Source organism: Moschus berezovskii, chromosome 16 (assembly GCF_049115385.1).
Source record: "Moschus berezovskii isolate FMDL1 chromosome 16, NW_MosBer_1.0, whole genome shotgun sequence".
Lineage (NCBI taxonomy): Eukaryota > Metazoa > Chordata > Mammalia > Artiodactyla > Moschidae > Moschus > Moschus berezovskii.
Window position 1 is genome coordinate 16,827,124 of NC_142475.1, and position 17,687 is coordinate 16,844,810.

At 35.6% G+C, this 17,687-nt stretch overlaps 1 protein-coding gene across 7 annotated transcripts in view; it reads left to right on the forward strand.

Annotated features, from left to right (window-relative positions):
- The window catches only part of VPS13B (vacuolar protein sorting 13 homolog B), a 767,155-nt gene that overhangs the window by 320,331 nt on the left and 429,137 nt on the right, over positions 1 to 17,687 (forward strand). For all 7 annotated transcript variants that reach the window (XM_055431816.2, XM_055431817.2, XM_055431818.2 and 4 more), the window contains exon 22: positions 11,698 to 11,825. In XM_055431816.2, the coding sequence (XP_055287791.2) occupies positions 11,698 to 11,825 (128 nt within the window). The remainder of the gene's footprint in view (positions 1 to 11,697; positions 11,826 to 17,687) is intronic.

The window sequence follows — 17,687 nt, forward strand, 5'->3', positions numbered from 1 at the left end:
CATGGCTGTGGTACCTCTGGACTCAAATACTTAACTCTGATCACAGAGACAGTGATATGGTCCAGTGTCTGTTGAGAAAACATTGGCAGCGGTTGTGTTTGGGCCTTCTTGGCTCATGTGCAGACATCTTGGACAGTCGCCGTGGTCAGGGAGGTTAGTCAGTATGACTCGGCCAGTGGCAGCCCAGCTTGGGTCAGCAACCTCTGTGTTCAAGGGTGTGAGTTTGGACACCAGAAAATGTAGGGATAGCAGAAACATGGCTTCTGGGGATAATTTTTGAAAGGCAATCCTCTATCTCAATTCACGTCTACTAATTTTTCATTTTATGCTTAATGACAGCAGGTTTTAAAATGCAAAATGTTGATTGCATAACATTTAGACTAAATCACAGTCATGTATTTCTGTTTTGGTAGGAATGCCGTTAAGTGAATTTTGAAGGTATTGCATGCATGAATGGAGGGCAGGGTGAAAAATAATTTAGAAGAGAAAGACGTGGGATCCATAAGATTGCAAACTTTATAGCAGGTGTTCATTTGTTTTGTTTCTCAACCTATAGTTTATTCACGTGGGGGAAAAGGAATTAGTAGGTGTTCTGTTATATATAGTTTGGAAAATAAAGTTCTACCTTGCAGAATTTATTAATTTTGAAACTGTTTCATTATAAACAGTTTTTAAGCAGATTCATTAATTTGAATTATAACATAATTTAAAATTTGTCAGTTAATTTTGAAGTTCTTTGAGAATATATGGTGATATTAAGTACATGGAAAGGTTTTCAAATGTATGGTCTTCTTTGGAAATGAGTTATTCTAATATTTTATACAAACTGGCAAGAATTCAGCAAAAATTCAACCAAACTGTTTTGTATGCAGTCTTTTTCCCCTTCTTTTGTAGTCAGAACAAGATTATAGTTTCCAGATGAAATTCTGAATGTCACATAGTGATGACATATATTTTCCTGGTTGGCTCGGCATGAGATGCAATTTTGCATGCCATGTCACGCTGACTTGCAGAATCCAAAAGCCATTGTTTCCCAAGGGGCTTTCAGGAGCGATAGTATCAAATGTAGTTTGTATTTTAATGAAAAGTCTCAGGCATCATTGCAAGTTGCTTAAAGGTTTATATATTATCCAAACTCCAGAAATTTTAAAATAACATTACTATGTAAGGTCACTTTTTCTTTAGGTTATTTAATTTTATAATGCCAAACAATGAGTGAGTAAATGTCATTCGGTCATGTCCAACTCTTTGTGACACCATGGACTGTACAGTCCTTGGAATTCTCCAGGCCAGAATACTGGAGTCGGTAGCCTTTCCCTTCTCCAGGGAGTCTTAACCCAGGGATCGAACCCAGGTCTTTCACATTGCAGGCGGATTCTTTGCCAGCTGAGCCACCAGGGAAGCCCATGAATACTGGAATGGGTAGCCTATCCTTTCTCTAGCATATCTTCCCAACCCAGGAATTGAACTGGGACCTTCTTCGTTGCAGGCAGATTCTTTACCAGCTGAGCCACCAGGGAACCCCATTGCCAAACAGAGTTGCCAAAAACTATGATCAGTGTGAAATATAGATCAAGAATTATGAAGGTATAGTAGGAAAACCAGTAGATTTGACAAAAATAAACAGTTTTAACCCAGTTCCCCTCCCATGTTAAGCTAACCTAAGATAGCCACAATTTATTCATTTATAATATGGTAATAAGTGTACCCAACTATCTCACAGTTTTGTCTTAAGATATGTGAAAGTTCTGTATATATATATATGGTAAAATGCAATTCAGATAAAACATACGATCACATCTTTTATGTTTGCATTTTAAGAGGAAAGGTGTAGACTTCAAGCAAAGTGAAGCTTATTTTATTTATTAGGTTTTGACACTGTAGTGTAGTTTTATTTTTTCTTGTTTATTTGATCTTAATCATTCTAAAGCTGATATAAAACCCAATATTTCCATTTATGTCTATATAATAACATTTATTTCATACTGATGATCTTTCTATTTTACAGTTGTTTTAACTAACTTGTTTAATTGCTTTATTTCTTCTATTTTCTTCTTTTTTTTTTAAGGTGTCTCAGGTTCAGTTCTCTGGACAGCTCTGTTTGGGTATCTTACAAGTCCTTAAAGCCAAACTTGCATCAAATCTGTACAACTCTGTACCTCCCCTTACCACCATTGAACATGTTGCTCAAGGCTGAAACCCAGGACTCATCTTTAGTATCTCCTTGCCCTGTCTGTTCTGCCTCCAAGTTATTCTTTAGTCTTTTTGTTTCAGTCTGTTTGTATGCTGCTTCCCTAGTCAGAACTGTATAATTCTTATATAGGATAATGTAAGGGTATCCTGATTAGTCTCCCTAGTGTCATTTCCAGATTATTTTATTATCTGTTGTCTAGATGACAGCAAGAGTCATCTTATTAAAAATCTAAATTGGATCATTTTATTCCCTACTTGAAATGCTTTTGTGACTTCCTGTTGCACTTAAGGTAGAATCCAAACTCCTTACTGAGGCTGACAGAGATTGACCTGATCCTTTCTCTGTAGGCTTCTTTCATTTCATCTTTTGTCATTTTATGTTACATTGATCATCTTTCACTTCTTCAAACACTGCATGCTTTTTCTTGCCTGGGATCTTTTGCATGTTCTTTTTCTGTTGCTTCCATTGCTGTTTTCATAACTATTAAGTTTTTATTTAAATGTTATCCTCTCAATAAAGAAACTTTTCCCTTTCAGTCTTTCTAAAATAGATCTGTGCCATTCTTCCAAGCTTCCCTACCTTAGTACTTCTTTTCTGTCCTCATAATGCTTATCATAGTGTATCTAACTTACTCACGTTTGTATTCCCAGAATCTAACAGCTATTTCTAGGATTGAGCAAATTGAGTAAATAATTGCTTTATGAATGAGTAAATCCTATTTCTTTAGTTATTTTTATTTAGGGACTTAATAATCACATTCCTTAGCCTTATTTATCTTCCATCCTTTATTGATTTGAATTGACATCCTGCAACTTTTCACATTTGTTCCCACATTCCCCAGGGATATTTATCAAATATTTGGGAGAAGTTACAGCTTGTATTTTTCTTACCTTTTGCAAGAAGTATGTTCCTTTTCAGTGATATCAAAGTCATTATTAGGATTATGAGTGAGTTAACAACTTTTTATGTAACTATGCATTTGTGGTGCAAGCTCAGTCACTAAGTCATGTCTGACTCTATGACCCCATGGACTGTAGCCATGGAATTCTGCAAGTAAGAATACAGGAGTGGGTTGCCATTTCCTTCTCCAATGGTAAAATTTTCTAAAAGAGGTCTGTGCTACCTGTCCATTAGTAAGTTTGTTATTCATTCATTTCTGTCTTTCCAGTGTAAGCTCCTCAAAGACATAATCTCCAATTTATGGTTCTTTGTTTCTGAAGGTCCTAGCAAAATTAGGCACTCAGTAATGCTTATTGAATTGAACTAAGCAACTTTCCATAGCTTGTAAGTCTTTGAAAAGGATAGCATTTTCCCCTATCACATTTTCAAGGGTTTTTTAAGCCACACCAATGGAATGGAAGAATATCAATATAAGAAGATACACAAATCTGCTTTTATTTCTGTTGTATTGTGATTCCCTAAATCAATATGAGATCTCCTTCAGATTAAGGAATTGGGGGATTGAGAGACGGGTGGTGTGATTCCTCTTCTGCTGTGTTCTTCAACACAGCATTTTATTCCAGTAGTCTTGCCTTAAAGAAATAGCAAGGAGGACAATCTGACTGAAATGGGAGGGGATGTCAAAGGGACAGGGGGATCCTGATCCTGTAGGAATTTATGAGCCATTTTAAGGATTTTGGCCAGTAAAATTAAGAGTAAATACATGACTGAACAGCTTGATTTCCCGATAACATAAAGGAGCAACTAAAGATTGACACAGTTTTTTTCTTGGTGATTATTTAAAACTTTAAATAAAAATGAAACTATAAATCATAAATATGTACCTTACACAAGTGAAGTCGCTCAGTCGTGTTCGACTCTTTGCTACCCCGTGACGGTAGCTCACCAACAAAGGTACGTTTTAAAAATAATGTCAATACACTATTAGGGAAAGATTTATTTAAAGAAGATAGACATATGACTTTTTCCTCTTTTTAAAATATTAATGATTGATTTCAACTAATGCTTACTGAGCAAGGCATTCTTATTATTTCATGGTGCTACATGAAATAAATACAGGAAACATGAATTGTCCTTTCAGTGAAGTGAATACTGTCTTAGTTTTAGCAATACAAAAACTGAATTGCATTTTACTGAATAAAGTACATAATTTTATAAATTGGTGGTTAGAAGTCTTATGTTTAAAGGAAAAATTGCTATAGGAATTTTTTTTTCTTCTCTTCCTTTCGAAGTCATCCTTCCTTATCGACCAAATACCAAACTTGGCCAGCTTTTGTTACAGCACCTTTCTAAGACTCTTATGCAACAGATGATAGAAGCTTGGAACAGAAACGGCTTAATTCTGAGAAACACTTACTCTGAGAACTGAATTCTACCGTCACTGAACAAATGTTTTTTGATTCCTTGGTATCATTAAGTAACTGTTATGATGAGAATCTTGAACTTCAGGAACATAAACCATTTGGTATCAAATGTCGTTATTAGGTGCCACTGTTCTAGACATACTGTCGGATACTCAGAGTTACCATTTAACCATTGACACCATTACTTAAATCCTCAAAATAAGAACAGAGGTTTTTGACATACTAACTTTAAGTAACTGTTACCAGGTTCCAGCCTTGACACACTCCTTTTCCTATTTGGATCCAGTCTGTTGTTCCATGTACAGTTCTGACTGTTGCTTTTGGCCACCTCATGCGACGAGTTGACTCACTGGAAAAGACTCTGATGCTGGGAAAGGTTGGGGGCGGGAGGAGAAGGGGACGATCGAGAATGAGATGGCTGGATGGCATCACTGACTCTGTGGCCATGAGTTTGAGTGAACTCCGGGAGTTGGTGATGGACAGGGAGGCCTGGCGTGCTGTGATTCATGGGGTCGCGGAGAGTCGGACACGACTGAGTGACTGAACTGAACTGAGCTGAACCAGGTTCCAGTTCAGCCACGAGAAGGTAAAAGAATGTTCTGATGTAAATCATTGACTGACATATAGAGGTAAAAAATATAGACATTTACTTCTGTGGCTTGGAGTTTCAAGCTTTATGCTTTTTCAGCCAATTTTATCTAGCTGGTGTTAGATTAATAAATATATACGTAAAGATCATTTCTCATAGAAAGAGTAAGATTAGTTTGGGGGGGCAGAATGTATCTTTGAAGTCCAGCTATTAACCACTGCATTTATTGCTGTACAGTATTACTGTGCTCTTCAGCTTCCTTTGGAGAAACAAATATTCAAACATTTGCATTGTACCATGAAGAATTAAATATATTATACAGAATTATGTCAGAATTATATGAGATTATAGAGGAAGGACCAAATCTAATTTGGGGAATTCAGTGACTGTTTCTCAGGAAATGATGTTTAAGGTAGAACTAAAACAATAGGTTTATTGTGATTAAAAAAGGAAAGTCACTTTGTTTCAGATCTGATAATCTTCAAGTTTTTTTTTCTATATCTTCTGTATCTTGTCGTATATCAGTTAATTTTTAATTATTATTCTCTATATTTAAAGTAATTTAATGAACTTTTTATTACACATTACATCATTTAGCATGAATGGAATTCTTGACTTTAGATGTACGTATCATTAACTTCTGACATTAGATTAGTCTCCAGCATGTAGTAGATGTTACAGACATTTTGGTTAAATAACGTATGGTTCAAATTTGACAGTTTATAATTATAGAGTATACCTGTGCTACCTGTAAAATGTATATAATTACAAAAAAATTATCTTTTGAAAATACTAGCTTGTTTTCCTATTCTGTTGTCTTTTAGATAATATGAATATGATGGATTGAAAATTAGTGTGTCTAAAATAGGTGCTTTTGCACTTCTAATAGCCAGATCATTCTACTTAATGAGATTTTTAAACTGATTATGTTTTTCATAGATTTTTGGGAAACACTTTTAAGCCACATAGAGATTTCAACACCTTATATAACTTCTTAAATCATAATATCAGCAAATACAGCTTTTGGTGTGTAGTGACTTGAAATATCACTTAACAGTCAGGTCATGGTGTCCAATCTGTTTGATAATATTAATATTTATTAGGTGGTTTTATTTTCAACTTGTAATAACATTATTTATACAACACTAATATTCTCTATCAGTAGATTTTTAAAAATTTGACCGTAAGCAGCTTTTGTGGAAACCTTTGGTATCCATGGTTTCAAGGAGTTTTAAAATTTGGCCTGCATTTAAAAAAATTATTTATATTTTTAGAATTTATTTTCTTAGAGCAGTTTTAGTCTTGCATTTAAATTGAGGGGAAGGTTCAGAGATTTCTCACGTATCCACTGCCCCACACGTGCGTAATCTCCCTCATTATCAAAAACCCCATCAAAATGGTATGTTGTTCAGTTCAGTCGCTTAGTCGTGTCCGACTCTTTGCGACCCCATGAATCACAGCACGCCAGGCCTCCCTGTCCATCACCAACTCCCAGAGTTCACTCAAGCTCATGTCCATCGATTCGGTGATGCCATCCAGCCATCTCATTCTCTGTCGTCCCCTTCTCCTCCCGCCCCCAATCCTTCCCAGCATCAGAGTCTTACACTTGATGAATTTATACTGATCCATCATTATCATCCAAAGTCCATATTTCTCAATAGGGATCACTCATGGTGTAATATATTCTTCTGTTTGAACAGATGTATAACAACATACACCTTCCAATATAGTGATATACAGAGTAGTTTCAATGCCCCCCAAATTTTCTTTGCTCTGCCTGTTGCTATTCCCTCCTTAACTTCTGTGCTAATCTTTTTATTATCTCCATAGTTATGCTTTTTCCAGATTGTCACATAGTTGGAAGCATTCAGTACATAGCCTTTACAGATGGGCTTCTTTCACTTAAAATTATGTATTTAAATTTACTCCCATGTTTTTTTATGGCTCATTTCTATTAATGAATAATAATCCATTTTCTAAGTGTGCCACAGTTTATCTAGCAACTCACCTTCTAAAGGACATTTCAGTTGCTTCCAGGTTTTGATAGTTATGAATAAAGCTTCTGTAAACATCTGTGTGCATGCTTGGATATGGTTGCTGCTGCTGCTGCTGCTAAGTCACTTCAGTCATGTCCGACTCTGTGTGACCCTATAGACAGAAGCCCACCAGGCTCCCCCATCCCTGGGATTCTCCAGGCAAGAACACTGGAGTCGGTTGCCATTTTGGTCTACATTTAATTTAGTTAGTTAAATTGGCAGAGTTCTATAATAAGTTTATGTTGCCTTATTCTTCTTATACCTACTGAGATATGAAAGAATAACTGTAAGGTCCAGGTGGGTGGAAGGTAAATTAAGGTGTGGTTTATTTTAAAATAGGGCTTCCCTGGTAACTCGGGTGCTAAAGAATCCACTTGCCATGTGGGAAGACTCCGGTTTAATTTCTGGGTTGGGAAGATCCCCTGGATCTTACCCACTCTAGCATTCTTGGGCTTCCCTTGTGGCTCAGATGGTAAAGAATCCACCTGCATTGCTAGAGACCTCGGTTCTGACCCTGGGTTGGAAAGATCCCCTGGAGGAGGGCATGGCAACCCACTCCAGTATTCTTGCCTGGAGAATCTCATTAACAGAGGAGCCCGGCAGGCTGCAGTCCATGGGGTCGCAAAGAGTCGGACATGACTTACTGTTATAAAACATTAATTCTGAAATATGCAGTAAAAAGTTAAAAACCTCCTCCCCTGTTACCCCTCATACAATTCCATTTTACTGTCTTCAAAGGTAACTTCTGTGAAGGGTTTGTATTTTACCTCTCTATAACTCTGTGTTAATGAGATAATAAACATGCTCAACCTCACATACTGTTTTAAAAACATATGTGGATTATACTACAGAAATACATATATTTTCACATCACAGTGTATCAAAAATATGATTTCTGTCATATGTTGAACTGTTCCTCATTTTTAAATGATTGAATTATAATCCTTATCACAAGAATTCCAAAGTTAATTTAACCATATCTTTTTTGATGGATAGATTAATTGCTTAGCATTTTCTTCCTCTCCTTTCTCCTCCTTCCTTTTCTCCCTTTCTTTCACAATTTCAAATAATACTGCTGATACTAAACATTTTTCAAATTATTGAAATGAATCTCACATGTCATATGTTTTAGTATTTCTGTAGCATAGGTTTTTAGAAATGGAATTACTTTGTAGAAAAACTTGCATGTTTAAATATCCTGTCTTGTAATTTCACTCTGCAAGCTAACCTTATGGTCCCAGTATATGAAATATTCTAACAAAGGGCTTCAACAATGTCAGGTGTTTTTAAAAATACAAATTAACTGTTTAAAATGTTTGCCAACATAACAGTTGAATATCTGATTGTTGCCTTAATTTGTATTTTATTATTATGAAAGTTGATCATATCTTAGTAAGATTTTTGGCCAGATTATATTTTGTATGAATTATTTGTTCATATTTTTCCATTTTTTGTTGTTTATCCATATGACACTTTGATATCTTCATTTGAATTTGTAATGGAAATCTTAGCCTGGTAGGTATAAAACTGTATTTCCTTTTCCTCTCCCCTCTAGTGCCATTCTTCCAGTTCGTCAAATATTAAACCTTGGAGTTATCCTTGCTTTATTTTCCTCTTATTGTAATTTTAATCCATCAGTAAATTCGTTGGCTGTATCTTTGAAAACAATACAGAAATTCCCCATTCTTGTTAGCTCTATTGCTCTATTGCTACTACCACCTCTCACAAATTGTCTTCTGGTTTTAATATTTACTGAACTGAACTGAACTGAGACCGTTTTCTACATAGTAGCCAGAGAAATTCTCTCAAAATATGTCCATTAATTTCAGGACTGTTTAGAGTCATATCCTGTCCCTCAAAATAAAACCCAACCTCCTTACCATGGCCTATGTAAGCCCTGATGATTTGGTCCCTACTGGTACCTCTGACCTCGTCTCTTTTTTTTTTTTTTTTAGGTAATTATTTTTTATTGGAGGCAAATTATTTTACAATATTATATTGGTTGGTTTTGCCATACATTGATATGAATTTGCCCCGGGTTTACATAAGTTCCCCCTCCTGAACCCCCCTCCCACCTCCCTCCTCCCTTTATCCTCCCTCTGGATCATCCCCGCATGCCAGCCCCGAGCATCCTATAACATGCATTGACCCTGAACTAGTGATTCGTTTCACATATGACAACATACGTGTTTCAATGCCATTCTCCCAAATCATCCCACCCTCACCCTCTCCCATAGAGTCCCAAAGACTGTTCTATACATCTGTGTCTCTTTTGCTGTCTTGTATACAGGGTTATCATTTGCATCTTTCTAAATTCCATATATATGTGTTAGTATACTGTATTGGTGTTTTTCTTCTCTTGCTTCTGTTATTCTTACTGTGTTCTAACCATCCTTGCTTTTGTATGGTTTCTTGAAAATCCTAAGTACACTCCCATCTCGGTGTTTTGTAGTGTTGTTCCCATCTGCCTGCTGCTGCTCCTAAGTCACTTCAGTTGTGTCCGACTCTGTGTGACCCCATAGACGAAAGCCCACCAGGCTCCCCTGTCCCTGGGATTCTCCAGGCAAGAACACTGGAGTGGGCTGCCATTTCCTTCTCCAGTATATGAAAGTGAAAAGTGAAAGTGAAGTCGCTCCGTCGTGTCCGACCCTTAGCGACCCCACGGACTGCAGCCTACCAGGCTCCTCCATCCATGGGATTTTCTAGGCAAGAGTACTGGAGTGCCTTGCCATTGCCTTCTCCGCCCATCTGCCTAGAATGCTCCAACTCCATGGATCTCTCTCCAACTGTTTTTTTGTTTTTGTTTTTAACGAACATTTTATGAATGTTTCTGATGTGTATAATTTGGTAGGTTATGGTATTATTAGTATGAGAATGAAAGGTTTATGTTTCATGCCCTTAAGATACTTTGAATATACTATAAATGCAAATGTGTGAGCCAAATAGAGTGGAACGGGAAAATATGAGTAGATAATAGCACTTGTCATTCTCATAGTGATGATGTGGTAGCACTTTGGAGACTGTCCAGTGATTATCCAATTTAACTTAGTAAAAGTCTTGAAAACCAAGATCTGATTCATTTATTTTATGGTATTTAAAATAGCACCCTATCAATTATATGTATGCAGTAACATAAAAATGTAACATATATATAGACATGTCTGCATATATTGTTATAAATTATTATTTGATTTCTGAAATTGTCATTATAAAATTATTGAAGTTCTCTAAGTTCTTTGTTTTAGATGAAGAAAATTCTTGTAACATCTACCTGGCTTTTATGTCATCAGTTCTTTTGAAAGTGAAAATGAAAGTGTCAGTTGCTCAGTCGTGTCCAAATCTTTGTGACCCCACGGACTATAGTCGATCAGGCTCCTCTCTCCATGGAATTCTTCAGACACGAATACTGTAGTGGGGTAGCCATTTCCTTCTCCAGGGAATCTTTCCAACCCAGGGATCAAACCTGGGTCTCCTGCATTTCAGGCAGATTCTTTACTGTCTGCGCCACTGAGGAAGCCCAGTGCTTCTTTTGCTTACTATCAAAACCAGTGTTTTAAGTAGAGAGATACTATGAGTAAGCTTTTATTCTCAGGAAAATTCACATTTGGGAAGACACATTTTCTATTAATTCTGGATGAAGGAAGTTCAGTTTTCTTTTTCGATAAGATTTTTATTTATGTTTTAACTTGATACTGAGAAATGAACAAATTGTTAGGTTATAATTAAGTAAATTTTCACAGTGTAAACACATCCATGTATTCAAAAACTAGAGCATTACTGTTACTCCATGAACCGACATCCCAGTCATCAGTCTCTGAAAAGGAGTCATCTTCATTCTCTTAATTATTAACAGATTTTTTTTTGATTTTGAATAATTATAAAAATCAGTACTTCTTTCAATTAATATGATCTAATAAGTTATGACCAACCTAGATAGTATATTAAAAAGCAGAGACATTACTTTGCCAACCAAGGTCCGTCTAGTCAAGGCTATGGTTTTTCCCGTGGTCATGTGTGGATGTGAGAGTTGGACTGTGAAGAAAGCTGATCGCCGAAGAATTGATGCTTTTGAACTGTGGTGCTGGAGAAGACTCTTGAGAGTCCCTTGGACTGCAGGGAGATCCAACCAGTCCATTCTAAAGGAAATCAGTCCTGGGTCTTCATTGGAAGGACTGATGCTAAAGCTGAAACTGCAATACTTTGGCCACCTCATGCGACAAGTTGACTCACTGGAAAAGACTCTGATGCTGGGAAAGGTTGGGGGCGGGAGGAGAAGGGGACGACCGAGAATGAGATGGCTTGATGGCATCACTGACTCTGTGGACATGAGCTTGAGTGAACTCCGGGAGTTGGTGATGGACAGGGAGGCCTGGTGTGCTGTGATTCATGGGGTTGCAAAGAGTCAGACACGACTGAGCGACTGAACTGAATATATTTTATAATCTCATATTTTTAAATTTTAAACAAGGGAAGAAGTGGAAATATTTTCTGTATATTTTTGTGAAACTACATGGTACATTTCTATTAAATCATCCTACCTGTTCTTATTCTTAGAATCCAGACCATTGTCAGTTCCTGTGAAAGCTGTGTTGAGTATAACTGAAGGCTGTAGAAGTCCTGAAGAAAGAATGAAGGAGTTTATTGGAGTAGTATGGAATGCAGTTAAGAGTCTAACTCTGCAGGTAAAATGAAAGTTAGAAATACCATGGTTTAATTTCTCTGTTGCCTTTTAATTTTCAGTGCATTTAAGATCAATAAAAATTTTCTCATTGGTGACACTCATGTATACAACCTCACTTTCACAATTTAAATGAAAATTATTGGTGCTCTTTGCAGATTAATAACAAAATGATATGAAACACATATGCTCTTCCTGATAAAGTTACAAAATTACACAAATTTTGAAATGTTATTTGAATTTTAAAAAATTCATTTTTTTGTTTCTTTTAAGCAGTATTTAAAATATTTTACATGGTCAATATACCAATAACATGCTTATTTCAGTACTGAAATAAAAGCTTAAATTGAATAAAAAGGATTACCTAATTATTTTCCTACCTAATTACATATTAAATATGAAAATATTAATTGTTACTATTGTTAGTAAATTTTCTTATCACTTTTCACTTTTAAATATACAGAATTTAATCTGACTGAATTACACATCTTCCAGATCATGTTTTAACTGATGGAAATACACAATTAAATGCTTATCTCCATTTAATAGAAACTGCGTAAGGGTACCACAACCATTTTTAAATTTTCATATAGACTTTTTTTTCTTGAAATAAGATATGACAGACTGATAACAGAGGCATCTTTATAGAATTTTATGTGTACCAGACAGTAATATCTAAGTATTGGGACCTTCCACTTCTATTCAAGATGTTGATAATTACAGAATAATATTGCTACCACCTTATGAGCAAGAAAGAGCAAGGTAGATGATCTGCAAAATTATACCGGGTTGCTTCACCGACATAAACTGCAAGATAATACATATGTGCTGTTCTTAGCTGCTAGGTTTGCGGTAATTTGTTATGCTGTGTAGAAAAGTGATCCAAACATCTATTCCTAGCTATAATACAGTCTGATAAGTATAATGAAAACTTTTAAAATCACTGTTTAGAAATAACATCTAAAAACATATCCGATTCCCTGGTATCAGTATGTGAATATGATTAATTCACATGGTAACCCTCGAAAAACATAGGTTTGAATAGGACAGGTCCATTTATACATAAATTTTTTTTTTGATATTTCACAACTTCATGATCTGTGGTTGGTTAAACCCGTGGATTCAGAATAGTGAATATAAGGAGTTGACTGTAAAGTTATATATGGATTTTCTGCTGCAAGGGATTAGTGCTGTTCTAGGGTCTACTGTATTTAAAGTACTATTTAATACAAGAGCCGGTAACCTGGGTTTTGGCAATCTATTACAGCCTCTCTTTTTTGAGCATGGTACTAATATAAAATTAAGAGAAGAGGGGGAGAGAGAAAGTATGTTTTGTTATTCGTTTGTTGTTTTAAGTCTCAGCTTAAAGGAAACATGACTTTATCCACAGGTATCAGCTGTGTCCTACAGTCTTTGCCAGCATGAGGCCTTATGCTATTAATATCCTAGTAACTCATTTTGTTGATTTACTTGTATTCCTCTCTAGTGGTTCCTTTGATGCATTGATCGCATCAGATGAGACAGGAAGGTGAGACTCCATGAATGCAAGAAATATTCAGTGCCTTTACATTGACTTCCCTGGTAGCTCAGATGGTAAAGCGTCTGCCTACAATGCGGGAGACCGGGTTTCAATCCCTGGGTTGGGAAGATTTCCTGGAGAAGGAAATGGCAACCCAGTATTCTTGCCTGGAAAATCCCATGGACAGAGGAGCCTGGTAGACTACAGTCCATGAGGTCGCAAAGAGTCGGACACAACTGAGCGACTTCACTTCACTTACATTGATTGAGATTGATTTTAGAAGCAGAAAATAGACAGTACTCCTAAGATGTTGCTGAATATTTATAGTCAGTGTTACTTTCTTTAGTCTATAGTAAAAGACTGTATCCTTATGTTCTCTTTCATTGTATATCACCCAGTCCTTTTATTAACATTTAACCATGGCGCATGATAGAGCAAACTAGACTAGGTGTGGTTTTGCTTCTGATGACTATATTTATTCACTTAACTATATGTAGCTTTTCTTATGATAAAATTTTCAATCTCAGGGGAGACACGTTGCTGATGGGAATGAGCGTGATACCTGGGCAATTGTATCTCAGTTTTATTCATTTTTTTCTGAAGTTGGTCAACCTCAATCTGTATTCTTAGCTTACTCTGGTCTGTGGTCATAAAATAAACTTAAGAAGTTTTCTTTATTTCTTCTGTTTCTGTATAATGCCTTACTAACCATTCTGTGCACCTCTGATTTTACTGATTGATTTAACACATTATTTCTACTATTTAAAAGACCTATAAAATACATGCTTTTTTCTCTGAAGAGTAATACCCATCATCTTGTTATGTGTTCTTTTGTAATCTTCTGAAAAGAGTAATCTATGGTATATTTTGTTGGTTTTAGTTGCTAAGTTGTATACAACTCTTTGTGACTCCAGGGACTACAGCATGCCAGGCTTTCCTGTCTTTCACTGTCTCTTGGAGTTTGTTCAAACTCATGTTCATTGAGTCAGTGATTCCATCCACCATCGCATCCTCTTTCTTACCCTCCTCCTCTTGCCTTTAATCTTTCCCATTAGGGTCTTTTCCAATGAGTTGGGTCTTTCCCAGTGAGTTGGCTCTTTGCATCAGGTGGCCAAAGTATTAGGACTTCAGCTTCAGCATCAATCCTTCTAATGAACATTCAGGGTTGAGTTTCTTTAGGATTGACTGGTTTGATCTTCTTGCTGTCTAAAGGACTGTCAAGAGTCTTCAGCACTAGAATTTGAAAGCATCAGTTTTTTGGCATTCAGCCTTCTTTATGGTCCAGCTGTCACATCTGTACATGACTACTGGGAAAAACCATAGCTTTGACTACTATGGACCTTTGTTAGCAAAGTGATGTCTCTGCTTTTTAATATGCTGTCTAGGTTTATCATAGCTTTTCTTCCAAGGAATAAGTGTCATTTAATTTCATGTCTGCAGTCACTGTCGACTGGTGTTGGAGGCCAAGAAAATAAAATCTGTCACTGTTTCCACTTTTTCTCTACCTGTTTGCCCTGAAGTAATGGGACCAGATGCCATAATCTTAGGTTTTTGAATGTTGAGTTTTAAGCCAGCTTTTTTACTCTCCTCTTTCACCTTCATCAAAAGGCTCTTAAGATCCTCTTCACTATCTGCTATTAGGTGATATCATTTGCATATCTGAGGTTATTGATACTTCTGCCAGCAAACTGATTCCAGCCTGGCATTCGCATGGTGTACTCTGCATATAAGTTAAATAATCAGGATGACAGTACATAGGCTTGACATACTCCGTACCTAATTTTTGAATGAGTCTGATGTTCCACGTCCGGTTCTAACTACTGCTTCTTGGCCTGCATACAGGTTTCTCAGAAGACAGATAAGGTGGTCTGTTACTCCCATCTTTTTAAGAATTTCCCACAGTTAATAGTGTGGTAGTCAATAGATGTAAGTACTGAAGTGATTAGTAAGTTAAGTTGAGTAATTAATGTGAGCACACATATTTCTACTATAATTATTTTATAAATAACAGTGAACTTATCTAATTATAGTTCCATCTGAGGTTCTTAAGTATAGGAAGACACAAATAATACTTAATGTAAAAAAGGAATAATCCTAATATTATTAGATCTCTTTCTAGCATTTTATCTTACATATCATGTTTTTCTTGCACTGTATCTTCAGTCATTTGTATTCAGGAGTTGTATTTTGATTTCATTAAACTTGGACTGAAAACTGTAGTTGGAAAGGTATGTTTTCGTAGTTTCTTTTGTGAGACTCAGTGTATAATAGGTTTTCATGGCCATCTCTTAATATTTTTCTTCTTTTTTTTGAATTTTTTTTAATAATGAAAGTATAAGAACACGTTTATAGGAGACTTGGAAAATACAGAACAAAATTACATACAGTTCCACTATATATTACAATTTTTTTAGTAGATAAATTAAGACTTTATATGGAATTTCAATATCAAACTGTCAAAAATTAATAGGATGAGTATTCAGAGAAGTATAAGGATATAGTAGACCTAAAAAGCACTGTGATGCAATTCAAAATAATTAAGATTTATATAATTTAAACACCATAGTAAGACATAAATTCTATTCCAGTTCCCATAGACTGTAAATTAGGAGACCCTGAAACATATCCAGAGACATAAAACAAGGTGCAAAAATTTCGTAGTCTAAAGGTTTTTAAATTACACAGAGTCTGTTCTCTTATTACTATCAGATTATGTTAGAAATCAATACAAATATCTTTTAAAATGACCCATATATTTTCTAGTGCAATTTGATATTTACCGAGAGATCTTTGACTTAGCCATTGAAACCCTCAACAAAGTTAGACTGAAAAAAACACATAGGGTGATTGCAGAGAAGAAAAATACAGTATTATTAAGTAAAGTACAGATTTTATTAAAATTTGATAAAATTTTGTGCTGATATCTCTTTTATTTGTTTTCATACCTTATTCAACACTCCATATTGTATTTAATTGCATCAAGCAACTTCAGCTGCATGCTTCAAATTCTGGTAAATTCTCTTTTCATTTCTTTCATGACATATTTTCTAATTCTCCTTGTTACGCCTTCTTAGGTACACCCATCATTTAAAAATGGACACTTAATTTCCACAAACATGGGATTTTGTTTAAAGTATCATTAATATCACTGGAAAAGACTCTGATGCTGGGAAAGGTTGGGGGCGGGAGGAGAAGGGGATGACCGAGAATGAGATGGCTTGATGGCATCACCGACTCTGTGTACATTGGTTTGAGTGAACTCCGGGAGTTGGTGATGGACAGGGAGGCCTGGCGTGCTGTGATTCATGGGGTCGCGGAGAATCGGACACGACTGAGCGACTGAACTGAACTGAACTGAATATTAATTTCTCATTTTGATACTAGTGTCTCTTAACTTTTGATGTCTGTCCTAATAGAGAAAATTTGTTCGTTTTGACTCTTACCTACAACTTTCTCTTCCTGGCAACACAACTCCTTTCTTTTTTTGTTCAGTTTTCCTTCTCTATTCTAGTGAAAACGCTTTGATACCAAAATAAGCTTATATCGTAATCATTTCATATGTATGAAATATACATGTGCAATATGTTTGTATATAAATAAAAGCTTAATGTAGGGACTGTAGCAGGTTTCTTTTTAAAATTAGTTACTTTGTACTTTTTTCAGAAATGGCAGTAGAGTTGATGAAAAGGTGTAATATAATTTGAGGATTGGCTCCAAGGCCCTATTGCTCTTTAACATGTGCTCCTTTTTGAGATAAAAAGTACATAGTTAAAAAAAGTACAGACATAGTTTCTGATAAACATTGTATTTCTAAAAATTTCCTGTTGAATATAGGTATTTATTTAACATTCAGAGGCATGTTAACATTTTAGTACCCCAGTATAAATTTGATTACTTTTTTTTAAAACAGCTAATTGCCTAGTAATACATTATGGAATGTTCTCTTTCCTTCCATTATTATTCCTTCATTCATTATCACATTCAGCACTCAATTTTATTATATATAATGGTAGATCCTGAGTAGACAAAAGAAATATCGTAGTTCTCTTGGTCTAGCAGGAGAAAGACAAATATCCATTGTTTTGAAGCATCTTGTGGGGAGTGTCTCTTAGACAGATCCCTTATAAAACTCTTGCCATCCCAAAGAGAAATGGAGTTTTCACGGTAAATGTAATCTATTGAAAGGATATCTAGGGCATGCTCTGCCAGGTTTGTGATGAATTTGGATACTATCTCAGATTAATATTTATTGATTTTTAGAATTAGATGACATAATAGCATTCTCCAGATTATAATAGTGAAAAAAATGTATAACTGTTTGATGTTTAATTTGGTCCTAAATATTAT